At 51.8% G+C, this 17551-nt stretch overlaps 1 protein-coding gene across 1 annotated transcript; it reads left to right on the top strand.

The window, feature by feature from the left end:
* The first annotated feature begins 5476 nt into the window (after positions 1–5476).
* KLHDC8A (kelch domain containing 8A) lies at positions 5477–16820 on the top strand. Its single transcript, XM_065649530.1, has 8 exons — positions 5477–5608; positions 7767–7932; positions 10514–10580; positions 10731–11147; positions 12861–13025; positions 14414–14629; positions 15003–15104; positions 15759–16820. The coding sequence occupies exons 4-8, from the start codon at positions 10772–10774 to the stop codon at positions 15950–15952; spliced, it is 1053 nt and encodes a 350-aa protein (XP_065505602.1). The 5' UTR covers positions 5477–5608; positions 7767–7932; positions 10514–10580; positions 10731–10771; the 3' UTR covers positions 15953–16820.
* The last annotated feature ends 731 nt before the right edge of the window (positions 16821–17551 follow it).

Below are 17551 nucleotides of genomic sequence, written 5' to 3'. Positions count from 1 at the left end.
CCGTGTACAAAAGGGGATATTGAGGGCTGCACTGGGGCTGCTCGTGATAAAGTCACGGGTCACCGCGTGGTGCAGCAGGACGCTTCCAAATCCAGTGATTATTTTATTTTTTTCCCCTCTGTAAGTAACACCCCCCCCCCCCAACATTTCTAACCTGAACTGTCTGACTTCTCTTTGTCCCCGGCCCCTTTTATCCTGCTTCGCTGAATTCCCTTGCAAGCCTGGCTGGGATTGCTGAAGATCTGACATCCCATTGCCACGCACCTCCGGTTTCACCGCTAAGCCCTGCCCGGCACCCAGGGCAAACCGGGCCGTCTCCCACCCCCCGTGGGTCCCTGGCAGGTTGTTACCAGGTCCCCCACGTCTCTAATTTTATGCACTGCAGCCTTCTCCACTAGAGACCTGTCAGCAAGGATCTGCGCTTGGCAGAAATAGCTCTGGGAGAGTAATGACAGCAAAAAAAAAAAAAAAGATGCTAAATAGGGAAGAGCAGAAGTGGTGAGGTCATTTATAATCAACTTCCCTTTAACACATTTCTGTATTCTCAGAGATGCTGCAGGATGGGCTGGGAGGTGTCTGATGAGTGGAAGCTCCGGAAGAAAATCCTTGGTTGGATGGGTGAGACAATCTCAAATTCCTTCTGCATCCACCTTGTCCTTCCTGGGGTGGTTTTTTCTGGGCTGTTGCAGCGATCTGAGCAGCTCAGGGTCTGCCCCTTTTTCCCTTTGACTACGTGCAACCAGGCTTAAGATCTTGCAGGTGCAGAAGCAATTTTTCTGCAAACCTCTAAGGAGCAGAGGAATGTATAAGGGAGACCCTGGTCGGAGGTTCTTGCTGGGCAGTCGCGGTCCAGCCGCACTGGAAACGAATCGCTGTGGATGGACATACAGAGTTTTGGTGACTTGTCACAAAAGCCTCCTGGGACAGAGCCAGGAATAGAACTTCTTAATCCAGGGAGAGTTGGGCAAAAATACGCTGTTATAGATTAATACGTTTGCCCATGGACTTAGCTTTGGGGATCAGCAAAACAAAAAGAAAAATTCTGAGGATGGAAGCGTTTCATTATGGCAGCCTTTGAAACAAAGCTGCTTGAGTTCTGAAAGCTTTTCCTTTTCAAACTAGTCTTTTTTTCTTTTTTAAAGCACAAAATGTTTCAATATTTAACTGCCAAAGGAAAGGAAAACAGTGTTCTCTGCAGTTTAAATGAATGTTTTTGGGGCAGATTAGGAGTTAATTCATCAAAATCTATTAAAAAATCTTATTTCTTTTATGGAAAACCAGAATTACACTGTGATTTTTTTTTTTTTTTTTTATTCCACATCCCCTTTAAATCCATTCTTTACATAGTCTGCTCTTGTCTTTTCTTGCTGCCTGGTCCATGAATGATTAACTTTCGCTTCCTTTGAAGACTAAAGAACAAACCGCCGCTGTTCGAAGTCCCTTTTCTTTCTCAGGCATTCAGCTCCGAGAGAGAAAACCCAAAGTACTTTGTACCCTGTGCTGGAATATATTTGCTCTTGCTGGCCTGGCCAGGAAGGCAAATGTAATTATTATTATTTTTTTTTCCCCATTATAACAGACTCCCCCTTAGTGAACACAGGAGAGATGCAGCTTGTGATACCAGCAAACCACTGTTATATTTCAATGCTTTATTATTCTGGTGACCATGTGTGAAAATCGACTGTTCCCAGTCCTATATCTTGCATAAACCCTTTTTTTTTTTTTCTAGTTTTATATAAACATGGCCTTACGTTTTGTTGTTCTAAAAAGCGTGCGAAGCCACATGCATCCATAGCCTAACTAGTTAGCTTAAAGCTCATTCATGCTGCTGCAGAAATTCTGCTAACTGGAGCTGATTTTGAACGTTACTATGCATTCATATATTTTTTTTTTTTTTCCCCAGCAACTGTCTTTTCCAAGTGCCCGTCTGGCCCGAAATGATGTCTCTGTGTGTTTGTCAAACGGGCAGACACAGCTGGTGGACTTCTCCCCGTGGGTTAAATATTCTGATGGAGAGATGCTGAAGCTCTTGGCTCCTGTCTCTGCGCATTAAGGTGACTCTCTGTGCTGTAACCAGCTCAGGGCCCTGCAGGAGGGAGAATTAATTAATTAACTAGTTAATTAACTGTCAGGTTGCTAAATGTCTGGAAGAAATGACGGGGAGGACCGAATGCTCGTGCCAAAGGATGGCTGCTGTGGTCAGCAGTGCCAGGGGGTGTGCATGGGCAGCTCTTGGTCCTCTTGCATGTTTTTCCCTTTTCTCTACAAGATCCTGATCCTTCCTAAAAGAAAAGTCTCTTACTTGGGGCTCTGGAGGTGCTTTTTGCTGCTTTTCCCCCCTGTTTTCTTACCTCCTGCAGTTCAGTGTGTTTTTCCCAAACGCTTACGAGAAGTCAAGAGCGCTCGTTGGGTTGAGGTGGCTGAACCTGAAGCGATGCAGGTAAGGAGGAGGAAAAGAAAATGTCACTGTTTGGCTTATTTGTGTGATTTGCAGGAATTCCTGCAACTCTCCTGCTGTTCCCATGGAAACAGATGTTGAACTGCAGGAAAGTGCTATAGGTTTTCAGGACTATTTTTTAAAATTTTTTTTTTACCTTTAACAGTGACACCTCCTTTATCATTTCCAAGCAACCAGGAGAACTTCTTTCCCTTTTCAAGGCACAAATCTGGAGTATCCCTGGGCCTTCCTTGTCCTGCCGAGTTCTTCAGGATATCCCGAGAGGTTTTCTCCCACGGCAAGCAGGACACAGCCAGGAAAAGATAGAATCGTAGCATCATTTCAGTTGGAAGAGACACTCACGATCATCGAGTCCAATCATAACCTAACTCTACCACTAACCCATGTCCCTAAGAACCTCGTCTAAATGCCTTTTAAACCCCTCCAGGGATGGTGACTCCAGCACTGCCCTGGGCAGCCTGTTCCAATGCCCCACAGCCCTTTGGGGAAGAATTTTTTCCTAATATCCCATCTAAACCTCCCCTGGCGCAACTTGAGGCCATTTCCTCTTGTCCCGTCACTTGCTGCTTGGGAGAAGATGCCATCCGGAGGAGGGTGACGCTTTCCTCATGTGGTGCTGTGCAGTTTTCACCGTTCAAAAAGCAGCTGAGCAAAGCCAACACCTGCCTTTGTGCAAGGGCTGGGATCTCAGTAACATATTCCATATCCATCCTTCCCAGTTACTTTCCAGCCTGTCGGGTCCGACTCAGTCATGGGCTGAACACCTGGGGCTTTATGGCCACGCTGCCGTACCTGTTCCCGAGCTTTTCCCCATTGTAAAGCTTCCCTCTTCCCCTGCCTTCACCTCTTGTTTCTCTGCTCGTTTGCAGGTGTTGGCGGGGCGCAGACATGGTGGGAAGGTAAGGCTGCTCGCATTGATCTAAGAAATTACACCAGCCAGTGAAAACTCATCAAGGGGGTTATTTTGGGTTTACTTGATTTTTTTTTTTTTTTTTTTTTTTTAATGGGTGAATTAAATGCTTATGAAGATAAGAGTATTTGTTTTACTAAGCTATTAGCATCAGATATACAGGACTATATAAGAATCATCAAGGTGTCCTGGCAGAACCCTGCCCTGGTCCATGTCACACCATCACTGCTCCCAATTTTATCGCGATCCATCATGTTTGTGCCACCAGCCAGAGGTCCCGGCTGACAGGAGAACCCCCCCAAGCCCCGGGGGCTGGCCACACGGCGCTGGGAGCCCAACCGCGGCCACGAAACAACAGGTGAAATGGGCAGATGGAAAGCAGGGAGGCAAATGAAAAGCGGATGAAAGGCTTGAGATCAAACCGCAATGTAAAAAAACCAAACCCAGCCAACAAAAAAAAAAAAAAAAAAAAAAAAAAACCTACAATAAATGATCTAAACCAACCAACTGAAAACCCACCTGGGACCAAAGCTCTAGTGGTTTGACACGGGGATGGAGAGGAGCTGCCAGCCCTGTGGCTTGGGCTCCAGCTCATCTCGTCAGCCTGGGTTTAAGCAGGGAGTTTGTGAGCTTGCTGGAGACCTTCCTTCTCATCTCTAAACAGTCTGGTAAATAATAATAACTTACTGAGTGTCCAATAATGCCAGACTGCTAATAGCCCCCATGTTAAAATCCAGTTTGATGGGGTCTTTTTAAGTTTCTTAAGAGGTAAATGCCTTTGTAATGAACCTCTTAATGTTAGATTGGCCCTGTGCTTGATGTTTTTATTTAAATGCAAATTGAATCCTCCCACTGGAAAGCTAAGAGGAGATTAAAATAGCTGGTAGGGGATGAGAATTTGCTTTATGGAGAGTCATTTGACTCAACTTCTTGTTGATTTCCTCATTTTTCTTGTTTTATGGCTAGAGCTGCTATAAAATAGCTCCCCGTCTCAACCAGCACGAGCTATCGGCAACAACAAACCCTTTCTGGATCGCGATGGGTCTGAATTGGGGTCAACACCAAGGGGTTTTTGGAAGCCAGGGCTGAACGTGAAACCTCCTCCAGCCGCCCCTGGGGACTGTCACTGGTCCAGGGAAGTGGCCGCTGGAGAAGTGAGTCCGTCTGAAATGGAAACATGAGATTTTTCCAGCTCGAGAAGTTGCAGGTTCAAAGGCTGTGGAGTGCTTGAGCACCTGATGCTCAGGTACCGGCAGCGACCCAAGTCATGCTCTGATCTGTGCGGAAAGCTCGATGAGCATAAGGCTGAAAGGAGCAGAAATCCCGGGGGGGTGTGAAGGACTTTGGGAGCTCAGGGGCTTCCTGAAGGATTTAGAAACATCTGCTGGGCTGAACTGCAAATGCATCTCTGGGGAAGAGCTTTGAAGCTCGATGGAAGATGCATCGAAAGGATCTTTCTCTTTTGGCTTTTGCTTATAAATGATTTTTTTTTTTTTTTTCCTGAAAAGTTATTCTGCAGCAATTTTAGGAGAAGAGTAGAGAAGCAGGTCAGGGATGTGAAAGCCTGGGGTGATCAGTAGGCTGGGAAATGGGAACCCGAAGCGTCCCATGTCCTGCTGCTGCCTCTGCCACCGCGGGGCAAAGTGTCTCCCAGTCCCAACTGGGACCAGCCTGGGGCAGCCCCTCCTGGAGCGGGGAACCCTGCATTTGGGGCTCTCCCTCCCCTCAGAGGCAGCTCCTGCTTTCCAGCTCCTACTCCCCTATTTTTGTCCGTCTGTCTCCCTTTCCGAGGAGTTTTATTTTGGCAGGCGGGGAGGGCGGCGGGGGGAGAGCCCGAGCTCCAGAACATCCTGTGCGAGTGTGGGGAGCCATAAAAGGCTTAAATACGGCTCTGGTAACACAGTGTGTACACACAGACGCACGCACACCCCTGGCTGCCGCCACCGAGGGAAAGACCAGATGGGGAAACACTCTCCCTCTAATTGTCCTACATCTCCGGGAGGGTGAAGATTAGGGCTGCTGGATTTATGCTGGGGTTTTTTTTTATTATTTATTTTATTTATTTTTTTTTAAATCTTGCCTCACATCCCTCCCACGCAGCTCTCCCAGCCCCGGCTGCTCCCGTCGCCGCTGCGGGGAGGGAGGCGGGGGACGCTCTGCGGGCACCGAGGATTCGGGTGTTGCGGTCGAAGAGCGTTTCTCGCAGCCGCGCTCCCCCCGGACCCGGCTCCCCGGGGGCTGTGAGTACACCCGAGCTCTGCCGGCGGGAGGGAGGGATGGAGGGAGTTTCTCGCTGGAGGTCAGCGGGCTGCTTGGGGGGGATGCTTTGCAGGAGGACGGCTTTGTCCCGGCGTCAGGCCAGGCTTTTCATAAGCAACCAGAAACAAAGCTTTGAGTTTGTGTTTCTCCCTCCCAAAAAAGTGGGTTAAGGAGGATGTGTTTTATGTGGTTTTTCCTTTTTTTTTTTTTTTTTTTTTTCCCCTCCCGCCTAGTAGTCCCAAATCCCACCTTTTCAGCCCCTCGACCAGGCCCTGCCTGCGATGGGTGCGGGCGCTGAGCTCCGCCAGTTGAGATCCTGCCTAAGCTCTTTACATTCCCCGCCGGAGGGATGCAGCCTCAATACAGAGTCACAGGAGCTTTATAAACGTAACCAGTGAGACTGCAGGGCTTGAAAAAGACCTTCTGTGTATGACCCGTGCAGTTTGTGCAGAGCAGAGGGCGACGGGGGGATGCAGGATGCTGCTGGGTGCTGGACCGGGGTACCATTCGGTCTCGCAGGTGGGTTATCTGTTCTCTGGATGAAATTACAACTCTCTTGAGACAAACCGCCAGGTGAATAAGTCTTACCTCGTTCTGCTGACTCCTCAGCCTACCTAGGGGAAAAAAAAAAAAAAAAAAAAAGGATGGGCTGGGCTATTTAGCTGTGCTAAGGAGTGCCAAAAAATGAAACCGTTGTTCTCCCTGTCCCGTAGTCTGCTAAAGCTCTTGGCATCCCACTGCTGTGCTGTGAGCTGTGGAATATTCCCTTCCACAACCTCTCTGCCTTCCTTCTGTTAGCAACCTCAGGAAATCGCGTTTGGCGTGAGGAGGCTGGAAACGATGTCAAGGGACCGGTGATGGGGGGGACGGGGTGAAGCCGGGGAGGAGGTCAGGGCGGCCCCAGTTTGCTGTCTGCACCTTCAGCCTGCACCTCCGTACGTCTGCAAAGAGCGATGCTCAGGAACAGAAGGGATGAAACGAGCCGCTTGTGAGTGCTGCTGCTTTTTCTTTGCTCGGCACAATTAATTCTCTCATAATTGCAATGCTTTTTCACTTTCCTTGTAACTGAACAGTCTCTTTTGCCAGCTGGGTGATCTGGAGACAAAGGCAGGGAACTAGTGGATTTTTGTGGATTTTTTTTTTTTTTTCTGGGTGGCTGTTACTATGGCAAGGAAACTTGATTCAGTGTGAAGAGAGGTCAGAAATACCAGGCTGAATATTTCATGCATGTTCTGTTTAAAGCTTCAGCTGCCAGGGTTTGAGCAATGGAGAAGGCACCAGAGTCTCCAGTTTTCAAATGCTCTTTTTAAAGCCTTTTCCGCTTAAAAGCTGGAGTTATTGAAAACCTAGACTTGGTGTTATGTGACCTTGGGGACTGGGACTGTATAATATTCAAAGCTTATAGACAGACTGTCTGTATCTTGTTCTGAGTGTCACCAAGAAACGAGGATGAGCATCTGGGACGAGAGCTCAGGCTTCTGCCGTGCTGGGGTTGTTATAAAGGTGCCAGACTTTTCCAAAGACCCTGCGTCTTTGCCGAAATAAGGATGATTTTTTTTTTTTTTTTGGTTTTGTATTTTTTTTGTTTGTTTGGTTGGTTTTGTTACAGCAAAGGTTGGTACATGAGCCCACAGGGCTGGGGCCTCTTGGCTGTGCTGGTGTTTATGTCCCAGCGCAAGGGGTGGTTACACCGTGACATTTCTGTGCTTCTAGGAGGAAAAGCAGCTCGCCTCAATTACAGTGATTAACGGGGAGGGTTAGGTGCTGCTCCCGCATGCAAAACTTTTCGGTGCTTTATTTGAGATGCCCCGTATCCTGCTGACTTCCAGCATAGGTGAAAACAGCACAAAGGCAGACGGGGGAAATTCTCAGGGATCTCCCGTGTCCCCCCTCCTGGCCCTGTACTGTGACTGTTCCTTGGGACAGAACCGTGTTCCCTGCACTGAATCATCTCCTTTTAGCTGCCTTCTTTGAGTCTGTGCTGTGTCATCTCTCCCTGCTCTTTATTTAATAGAGGCAGCCAAGGCAGAGCTGAAACGAAGCTGCTCGCTCCTGCCTGGTGCTGAGCAGCAGGAGCTGGGATGTATTTATTTATTTTTTTTTTTTTTTTCCCTCTTGGTGTTTTTGTGCTATTTCCAGCATATTGTTGCCCCTGTTCCTGCCTTTCCCGTGACGCCCGTCCCTGGAGCGGTGGGAATCGTTCCCACTCCGGCTGGTGATGCTGGCTGGACGTCAGCCTGTGTGCAGCTCCGCAGCCCCTTTCCTCGTGTCCAACTGCCCCTGCTTTATCTGGGGTGACATTGCGGTGAGTACAAGAGCTTTTTTTTTTTTTGCCTTTTTTTTTTTTTTTTTCCTGAAAGGAGCGGTTGCTTTAATAGGCTTCTCTGTCAGACTGCTGGCTGTCTGCATCTGTGTTCTAAGCTGCTGCTGGTGACAGCAAGGGACATGTGGGTGTTTGGCAGGTGGGAGACGATACTGGGAGCAGGGATGTTCTGGGATGGGCGTCCCGGGTCGGACCCGTCCCCAGGGCCGCTGATGGAAATCTGGGCTCACGCTACTGAAGTCAGCAAAGCCGAGGGTATTTCTGAGGTGAACTGGTGATGAAGCAGCGTGGTTGTCCCCCCCGGGGTCTTTACGGAACGATCGCTGTTCCCAAAGCGAGGGCTCGAGCGGGTGATGCTCCGTGGGGCACAGCGGAAGCGCTGGAGGCTTTTCTGAGCAAATTGGAGAAACGCGGTACAGAACGGGTTTGCAGTGAGTTGTACCTGCCCCGGGCTGGCTGAGGATTCAGGATCTTTCTGTTTATAGCCCAGAGCTCTTCCCTTGGCGGGGTCTGTGTGTTATGTGTAAGTGTGGCTGGGGCTGTACACAGTGATGTCTCGGGGGTGGATATGCTCAGCATGAGCAAGAAAAAGAGAAGATTTTGAGAGTATCTTAGCGGCTTTTCATCTTCTCGGCCCTTTTTATATTTCCTTGCGTTTGGAAAGGTGTAAATAAGGTCTGTTTTCCCTCTGTGCTGGCGCAGGGATGCAATAGTTTGGGTAGTGCCGAAAGAACACCCTGATGGCTGGAGGGCAGAGATTTCGGCTCCAGCCAGAACCCGTGTTGGCCCTTGAGATCTCAAACTTCGAAATCCTGGAGGGAGGCAAGATAGGAAGGAAAGCAACAGCAGCCGCGCTGAGCAGCACCGAGCGCTCTCTCCCTTGCTCAGCCCATCACTTTCATACCTCCTGGTGTTATCTCTTCTATAAATCACAAATCGTGTCCCACCGGAGCCCTGTCCCCTGCCCAGCCCTATAGCAAAGACCCTGGCGGGTGTGGGTGAGCATTTAAACCTGGGGTTTCTGTCCTGGGCTCAGCGCTTTCTCCTCCGACAGAAAAGCAATTACCATTCATTTTGATTTTTATGTAGCCGTTTAAGAAAAAAAAAAAAAAAAGTTAATGCTTCCAATTTGTCTGGTATAATTAAGCGATAATTCCCTCTGCCTGGGAGGAGAACATGGCCACAGCGCCCGGGGAGGTTTGGTCGGCATATTTTGACGGCTCGCACGGCTTTCTTTGCTTCCTAGGGAGATTCAGGTGATGCTGGAGAGATGGAGACAAAGGAGGCGGGCACGGTGTTTCAGACTGACCTCGATTTTATTTAATGAGCGCCAAAGTGAAAGAGAGCTAGTGAGTCATACGCCAAGGCAACTGAATTCAGGCAGAGGTTTGTGTTGCTGCCCAGGGTGGTGGCTCCGGATCCGCTGGTTCCCACTTGGATTTGCAGGTCTTTGCTCTGCCCGAGCTCACGAAGGACCTACAGAAATACTCAGCCACCTCCAAGCGCTTTGAATCACCCTCTGGTGTGTCGAAAAAGAGATTTTTAGACAATTCTGCCGGAGATTTGAATAGTCTTAATGACAGCGGAGTAACCGGCCCCAGCTGTGAGGTTCTGCCTCTGTCAGCCGTCTGAGCGATGCTGATTGTGTCTCATCCCAGGACTGCGCTTTGTAGTTGAAGAAATTGAGGCAAAGGGCAGGCAAATGACTTCTCAGGGTCAGGATGCAAATCTGTCATGCTCCTGGAAATAGGAGCTGGCTCTGCTTTTTTAATTTGCTGGCCCATACTGAATTTGTCTGTGGTAATGCATGAAAAATCACCTGGAAAGAAGATAAATTATTCATGAAAGCAATAGTCTGGAGCTGCTTAAACTGCCAAGGCAAAAATCCCCGAGCTGCTCCAGTTGTGGGGAGTGATGCACATCAGAGGAGAAGGGGTTGAGGGGAGGGAGAACAGCAGCTGGTGATTTACTCTGTCGTTTGCCCCTTTCTCCTCAGCTGCTGGGAAGATGCAAAGCGTGGTTTGAATTGCTGCTGCTTCTTATCGTTGCTTTGTGTCCCTTTGTCCTGCGGCCCCCACGGTGCCGGGGTCCTGCTGCTCAAGGTTACAGCCCAAGGAGTGTTTATGGGTTTATCAACCGTATTCTTTACGCAATAAATAACCTTTAGCTGACTAGTGAAATCTACTTGGGAGAATAAGTTAAAACAAAAAGCTCTGCTTGGTTTGATTGGTTTTCAGGCCAGCTCAGGCCCATGGGCTGAGTGATTTTGATGGATCTCAGTCCAGTTCTCTGCGACGTGTCTCACTGATGCTTTTCCATCACCTCCCCCTAATTCACACTTTCGGAGAAGATGTGGGAACCACAGAAAACTGATTTCCCGTTCAGCTGGGCCTTGCAGGCAGGCAGACAGCCGGGGAAGTGAGCAGACAGCCTGCAGCCTCCTCGGTTTGAACGTCGCTTGGGGGCGGAGATGCTCAGGAAACAGGATAACAAACCGACTTCCAACCTCTCTTGCCTTTTTTTTTTTTTTTTTTTTCCCTCTTTTGTTTTGTTTTATTTTTAGGATCGGTCTCTGCACGGGCTTCTGATGCAGATCTGGAACTGCAGGATGAATGGAGACGCAATGACAGGTACCGGGGGGTGCTGCTGCGTGTCGGGGGTGGCAGAGGGGACGGTGGCTGCGGGAGGCTGGTGCTCCCGTCCCTGCCAGCAGCTCTGGGTGCTCTTTGTACTTTGTCCTTGCTATTTCATTTTAATTTTTTTTCCCCTCTGTTTCGCAGCGTAGGGCGGAGACCAATGCTTCCTCACCCCACCGGCCACCATGGAGCTGGCGAATACCAAAGATTTCCAGTGGAAAACCTTGGCGCCGCTCCCCAGCCGCAGGGTCTACTCCACCTTGGTGGAAGCTGGCGGGCAGGTCTTTGCCATCGGGGGCTGCGATGACAACGGGGTCCCCATGGATTGTTTCGAGGTCTACTCCCCCGAGGCCGACCAGTGGACCTCGCTGCCCCCCATGCCCACCGCCCGCGCCGGGGTGGCCGTGGCCGCCTTGGGCAAGAGGATCATGGTGATCGGAGGGGTCGGAGTGAATCAGATGCCGCTGAAGATAGTGGAGATGTACAACGTCGACGAGGGCAAGTGGAAGAAGAGGAACTCGCTGAGAGAAGCGGCCATGGGCATCTCGGTGACGGCAAAAGGCAAGGAGGGTTCGGTCCTCCCAGCGCTGGGGGGGATGCGGCGGGGGGTGGGATGGGGAGGGTCGGCATCGGTTGATGCATCAGGCACAAAAGCTTTCTGGGCGATGGCACAGGGTTTTGTTATTCTCCAAAACCTTTTCTGTTCTTCTAGAAGCTGAAATGCCTGTATTTGTCATATCCCACTTGCTAAAGGTGACTGTTGTGTAGGTGGCTGAGAGCACAGAATCATTTCGGTTGGAAGAGATCCTCAGGATCATTCAGTCCAACCGTAACCTAACTCTGGCACTAACCCAAGTCCCTAAAGAACCTCATCTAAACACCTTTTAAACCCCTCCGGGGATGGTGACTCCAGCACTGCCCTGGGCAGCCTGTTCCAATGCCCCACAGCCCTTTCCAGGAATAATTTTTTCCTAATATCCCATCTAAACCTCCCCTGGCGCAACTTGAGGCCTTTTCCTCTTGTCCCATCACTTGCTACCTGGGAGAAGAGACCAGCCCCCTCCATGCTCCAAGCTCCTTTCAGGCAGGTCAGAGATCAGAAGGTCTCCCCTCAGCTCCTGTTCTGCAGCTGAACCCCCAGCTCCCTCAACTGCTCCTCATAAATAAAACCAGATGAACCCCGGGGTTGCTCAGTATCATCAGCCCTGGAACCACGAAGGGTTGTGGCTGTGCTGGTACCTGGGTTGTTTTGGACAAGTCCAAGCTCCAGGGTCTCAAATCAAACTTCTCCAGGGTTTTGTAGCAAATTCTGGTCCTTATACGCTGCAGATGCTAGACAAATAGGAATGGTGGTGCTGGCTGCGCGAAGCCAGGCTGGAGCACCCCGGCTGAGCTGCAGAGCCAGAAGGGGTGGTCTTGGGGCCACAGAGCGGCGTTGGTTTGAAGAGACATCCCTGGTCCAAACCCAGAAGCAGCCAGGAGATAGTCAGCTTCACGGTCATGGGCTCAAATCATTGTACAAGCTCCCACGTCGCTCCCCTCTGCAATCCTCACCGCCGTCTTAAATGAGGCTTGTTAAATGCCCGTGAGGCTCTGCCTTATCGGCCCATCTCATTTTTTAATTTCCAAGCAGAGATGTGGAACATTGATTTCCTTTAGCAGACTCTGCCGTGCTTTTGAAGAGCCTGGGGCTGGGAGCCGCGTTCCCGCGCAGCGCGCCCGGGGTCAGCCAGCTCCCCGCCGGGCCCGGGATTACAAATCTAATCTCCAGGCAGCTTCTTTGAAAGCTGCTTGGGTTGTTTGCTTAAGTGGGTTTAAAAGCTACCGTCAAGGAATGTTTAAAAATAATGTTTACCATCTCGGAGATGTTTTTCTCCGAGTATAAGCTTTCCTGACTGATATGGCAGGGTCAATTTGGTGTGAGAACAGAAATAGCGGCTCAGATCCTTGCAGAGGGTGGGCTGGGCTCTGCTTTTTCAGCTGCTTTGTGGGGCTGCCCGCAAGGGCAAGGCGGCTGTCGCCGCTCTCCTGAATCGTGTCTGTGGGGCTGTAGTGCTTGTTGAAGGAGTTGACGTGGGTGCTGTGCAGGTAGGACTTTGTTTTGGAGAGCCGAGTTTGCCATTAGCCAGACATGGATGTAGCTGATATGGATTTGGTGCCAGACCTTGGTGGGGCAAAGCAGGAGCTGTATTTCTGATGCTCTCCTATAATAATTTTGTGGGGTTTTCTTTTTTCTTTTTTTTTTTTTTTTCTTTGCTTCTTGGCCCTGTCCAGACTACAGAGTCTATGCGGCTGGTGGGATGGGGTCTGACCTGCGGCCGCACAACTACCTGCAGCACTACGACATGCTCAAGGACATCTGGGTGTCGCTGGCGGCCATGCCCACACCCAGGTACGCTGCCACCTCCTTCCTGCGAGGCTCCAAGATCTACGTGCTGGGTAAGGAGCATTTCTGCCACCTCCTCCTCCTCGGGCATTGCCAGGCAGCAGCTCTTTTGATCTGAGTGCTGAGAAACCTCCCTGGAGGTTTGGGAAATGTTCCTTCCCATCCCTGCCTGCTTTCTCATGCATTTATAGAATCATTTAGGTTGGAAGAGACCCTCAAGATCATCAAGTCCAACTGTTCCCCCACCCCCGGCACTACCCCATGTCCCTGAGAACCTCATGTCCGTCTGTCCAACCCCTCCAGGGATGGTGACTCCAGCACTGCCCTGGGCAGCCTGTTCCAATGCCCCACAGCCCTTTCCAGGAAGAAGTTTAGAAATTCAGAAATACTAAGCTTGCAGCTGTGGGTTTGGAGCGGGGCCGTTGCTGGGTTTGCATTCACAGCTCCATTGGAAGCCCCTGCACCCTCGAACACCCCGGCAGCTCCCAGGTCCCGCAGCAGCTCTTGCCTCCCCTGTCCCAGACCCATCCGTGACCAGCCGAGGGTACAGCTGGTCTTTGCCTGCTCAATTTGCAGTCCTGTGACTGTAGTTAAAAGCCCTTGGACTCAACTAGTGAGTAAAAATATTTTCTATGCTTTTTAGATCAGCAGCTTCACAAAGGGTCTGCCTTTGGCAGGGGAAAGACCTGCTGTAGCTGGGAAATGCTGGACCGAGCCTTTTGCGGGGGATGACTTTCATTATTTTTTTGCCTTACACAAAGGGAAACTAAGGCAGAGAAATGTTGCTGTTAGCTCATGGCCAAACAGAATATCAGGATCAAAATGCAGGAGTTCTGATTGCTCAAGCCACCAGACAACCCTGGCTCTCTTTAGGGGTTACCAAAAAAGACTCTTTGATCTATTTTGCAGTTTGCTTTGCTGCTGGCAAACAGTTTGTGGGCCCAGTAGCAAGCACAGGCTCTGCCTTCAAAGGCAGCACTGAACATCTGAGCTGAGAATAGCTGTATTCATCTGCATCTGAGGGCTGGAAGAATAAAACGCGTCTTTGGTGGTGAGAGCAGCAGCTGCTCTGGCTCTCCTGCTCCGTCAGGAGCTCGGGCTCGCTGGATTGCACCGGCCCCAAGCTCATCTGAATTGCAAAGGGCTCCCCGAGCGCCCATCCCTGCTCTGCTGTGAATTTGTCTTGATTAAACGGGTGCATACTAACACCTTTCTGCGCTAGCGACCCACTGCTGCCAGCGGGGAGGGGAGCAGAGGGTGTGATGGAGTGAAAAATGCAGGTAAGGAGAAGCAAGCGCAAGGGTGCGAAGGTGCGGGTGACTTGAGAGCTGGTGAAATCAGGCTCTCAGCCTGCCCTGGGAGGCTCCTCTGGTTCCTGCTGCCCATGGATTGGTGCTGTGAGCCGAGTTTGAGCCTTTTCCTTCCATCTTGCCTGCCCCAGGTGGAAGGCAGTCCAAGTACGCTATCAACGCCTTCGAGGTCTTCGACACGGAGACCAGATCGTGGACCAAGTTTCCCAACATCCCCAACAAAAGAGCCTTCTCCAGCTTTGTGCCTACAGAAGACAAACTCTTCAGTCTCGGGGGCCTGCGGCAGGGACGGCTCTACCGGCAGCCCAAGTTCATGAGGACCGTGGACATGTTTGACATGGAACAAGGTGGGTGGATGTCCCAGCTCTGTCCTTTCCAGAGGAGCAGGGTGGGTGGCACACAGGGCTTTGCCGTCTTTGCAGAGCTCTCATCTGCTGAGTCCTGGGACTGCTGGCGCCTTAAGCCCAGCCTAGAGGAAGGCCTGCAGCCAAGATTAACAAGTCGAGGCAGCAGGTGGGGGAAAACCATGGTCCCAAGGCACTGGGTTCAACAGCTCCCTCCTGATGGGGTGGTGATACTGACCCTTGTGTCATGGGGTTTTACTACCCCAAGGTGCAGCAGCAAAATGATGCTCCTACAAGCAAGCAGGGGCTCAGAGAGGCAGATGGTTTTCCGGGAGTGGATGTTCCTGCAATGCCCGCTCTGTCCTGTCCCTCCCAGGTGGCTGGATGAAGATGGAGCGCTCCTCCTACCTGAAGAAAAGGCGAGCGGACTTTGTGGCTGGCTACCTGAAAGGCAGAGTCATCGTGGCTGGGGGACTAGGTGAGGCACTGGGGGTGGTGGGAACACTTTAAAAGCATCTGTGAGTTGTGTGTTATCATCACAGAGGGGAGAGATCCTGGCTCTGGCTGCACTGGGGAAGCAGGGAAAACTCATGCCATAAGTGAATGGGGTCCAGAGCACAGACACTCTTCCAGAGAAGAAAAGAGATGCTTGCCAGTGCTTCCTAGGTGACCCAGTGCCTCGTTTTTTTCACAAAGATGCTGAAGGGAGTGGAGCATCTCCCGTGTGAGGAAAGGCTGAGGAGCTGGGGCTCTGGAGCTGGAGAAGAGGAGACTGAGGGCTGACTCATTCATGGGGATCAATATGGAAAGGGGGAGTGTCAGGAGGATGCAGCCAGGCTCTTCTGGGTGACAACCAGTGATAGGACAAGGGGCAATGGGTGCAAACTGGAACACAGGAGGTGCCACTTGAATATGAGCAGAAACTTGTTCCCGGTGAGGGTGCCAGAGCCTGGCCCAGGCTGCCCAGGGAGGCTGTGGAGTCTCCTTCTCTGCAGACATTCCAACCCGCCTGGACACCTTCTGTGTAACCTCAGCTGGGTGTTCCTGCTCCAGCGGGGGGGTTGCACTGGATGAGCTTTCGAGGTCCCTTCCGACCCCTGACATCCTGGGATTCTGTGTTTTGTCCTTCCAGGAAACCAGCCGACCGTCCTGGAGTCCACAGAGGCCTTCCACCCCGAGAAGAACAAGTGGGAGAGCCTCCCCCCCATGCCCACCCCGCGTTGCGCCTGCTCCAGCATCGTGCTGCAGAACTGTCTGCTGGCGGTCGGCGGGGTGAGCCAGGGCCTGAGCAGCGCCGTGGAAGCCCTGTGCCTCTCCGATTCCTAGTGGGCTCCTGACCCTGCTGGTGCTGAGCAGCTCCTGGTGGGGCTGAGGCTGGGGGAGCATCACCCAAGCTGCCCCAGGAGCCTGGTAGCTAAGCCCAGCCTTACTCTGGAGCCAGGCCTGCCGTTCCTCTCCCTCATGGGCACTGACGTTCCAGCCCCATGGAGGGAAGGAGCATTTTGGCCAAGGGTCCCCCTCCAGTTGTCTTCAGAGCTCTACAGGGAAGCCCAAGTGAAGGACCAGCTCATAGTGTCTCCCGCCAGCAGAAGGACTCTGGAGGTCAGGGCATGTGCAAGTCCCTCCCTGTGGCCATTGTCACCCGCTACCAGAGGCGATGGGTTCAGAGGTGTTAGGAGCATCCAGCCAGGTCAGCGGTGCCTCAGGGAGAACTGAGGTGATGTTGCCGTCTCTGAGCGCCCTGGAATCGATGTGTGCTTCCCTGCCCACATCCCCTTGGCTTGCAGCAAGGGAAGCTCCTAACCTGCAGCCAGATTCAGGGGATTGTTCTCTTGCCTTCGTAGCAAGGCTTTTCCTGCAAGCCCGTAGCATTTGATTGTCCGTTTGCCAAGAGCCAGAGCACTGGGCTGCCGTGCTCCTGGGAAGGATGAAACCCAAGGGACCGTTTGGGCTAGAGGGAAGACCTTCTTGGCACAGGACTAGTGCAGATACTGCCTTTGCCGTGGCACGCAGAGATGGCTTTGCTGGCAGTGAAGCCAGAAGCCCCCGGCCGTCGCCTTCTCTTTGGTTTTGTTCCGCCCGGGCAGTTTGCAGGAGGGTTGTCCACACCGTGGGGTTACAATTGTAGTTATAGCAGTTGCACCATTAAAAGCTTGTCTTTGGAGAAGCCCAGCCTGTGCTGTGGGCTTTAGCATAGCATCATTTTGGTTGGAAGAGACCCTCAGGATTGAATCCAACTGTTACCCCAGTCCTGGCACTAACCTCAGCAGGGCCTGGTCATGGGCATCCTCACCCAAACCCTCTCCCTTGGCACATCCTGATGCATCCGCTTTCATGCAGCCTCTAAAAGAACAACCATGTTTGACCGCGGGGTGCAAGATGTGCTCCTGAGCCCCACTCTGAGCCCCCAAGGACAGAGGGATGGGCTTCTCTTTCCTTTCCCAGAACCACAGAATCATTTCGGCTGGAAAAGACTCTGAAGATCATGGAGTCCAACCGTTCCCCCACCCCAGCACTGCCCCATGTCCTGAGAACCTCATCTCCGTCTGCCCAACCCCTCCAGGGATGGTGACTCTAGCATTGCCTTGGGCAGCCTGTTCCAATGCCCCACAGCCCTTTGGGGAAGAAATTGTTCCCCAGATCCAACCTCAACCTCCGCTGGTGCAACACAAATGATTGTACCAAAAGGGGGACCCAGGGGGGAGCTGAGTGCGGCAGCCGTGGGGCGCTGCTGTGTCCCGTGCCTTGGGCGCTGCCCCCTCCTTTGTCCCTTTCCGAGGTGTCCATCCCGCTTTTAGGGAGGTTCTCGGGGCTGGGGGGGGGGGGGGTTCCCGGTGATGCTGCGGGGGCAGCTGCGGCCCCGCCGGTCGCGGAGCGCCGAGGACACCGTGCGGCGGCCGCGGCAACGGCAGCACCGGCCCGGGC

The sequence above is a fragment of the Caloenas nicobarica genome, chromosome 21, assembly GCF_036013445.1.
Source record: "Caloenas nicobarica isolate bCalNic1 chromosome 21, bCalNic1.hap1, whole genome shotgun sequence".
In the NCBI taxonomy this organism is placed as follows: Eukaryota; Metazoa; Chordata; class Aves; order Columbiformes; family Columbidae; genus Caloenas; species Caloenas nicobarica.
This window is presented reverse-complemented; position numbering and strand designations above follow the sequence as displayed.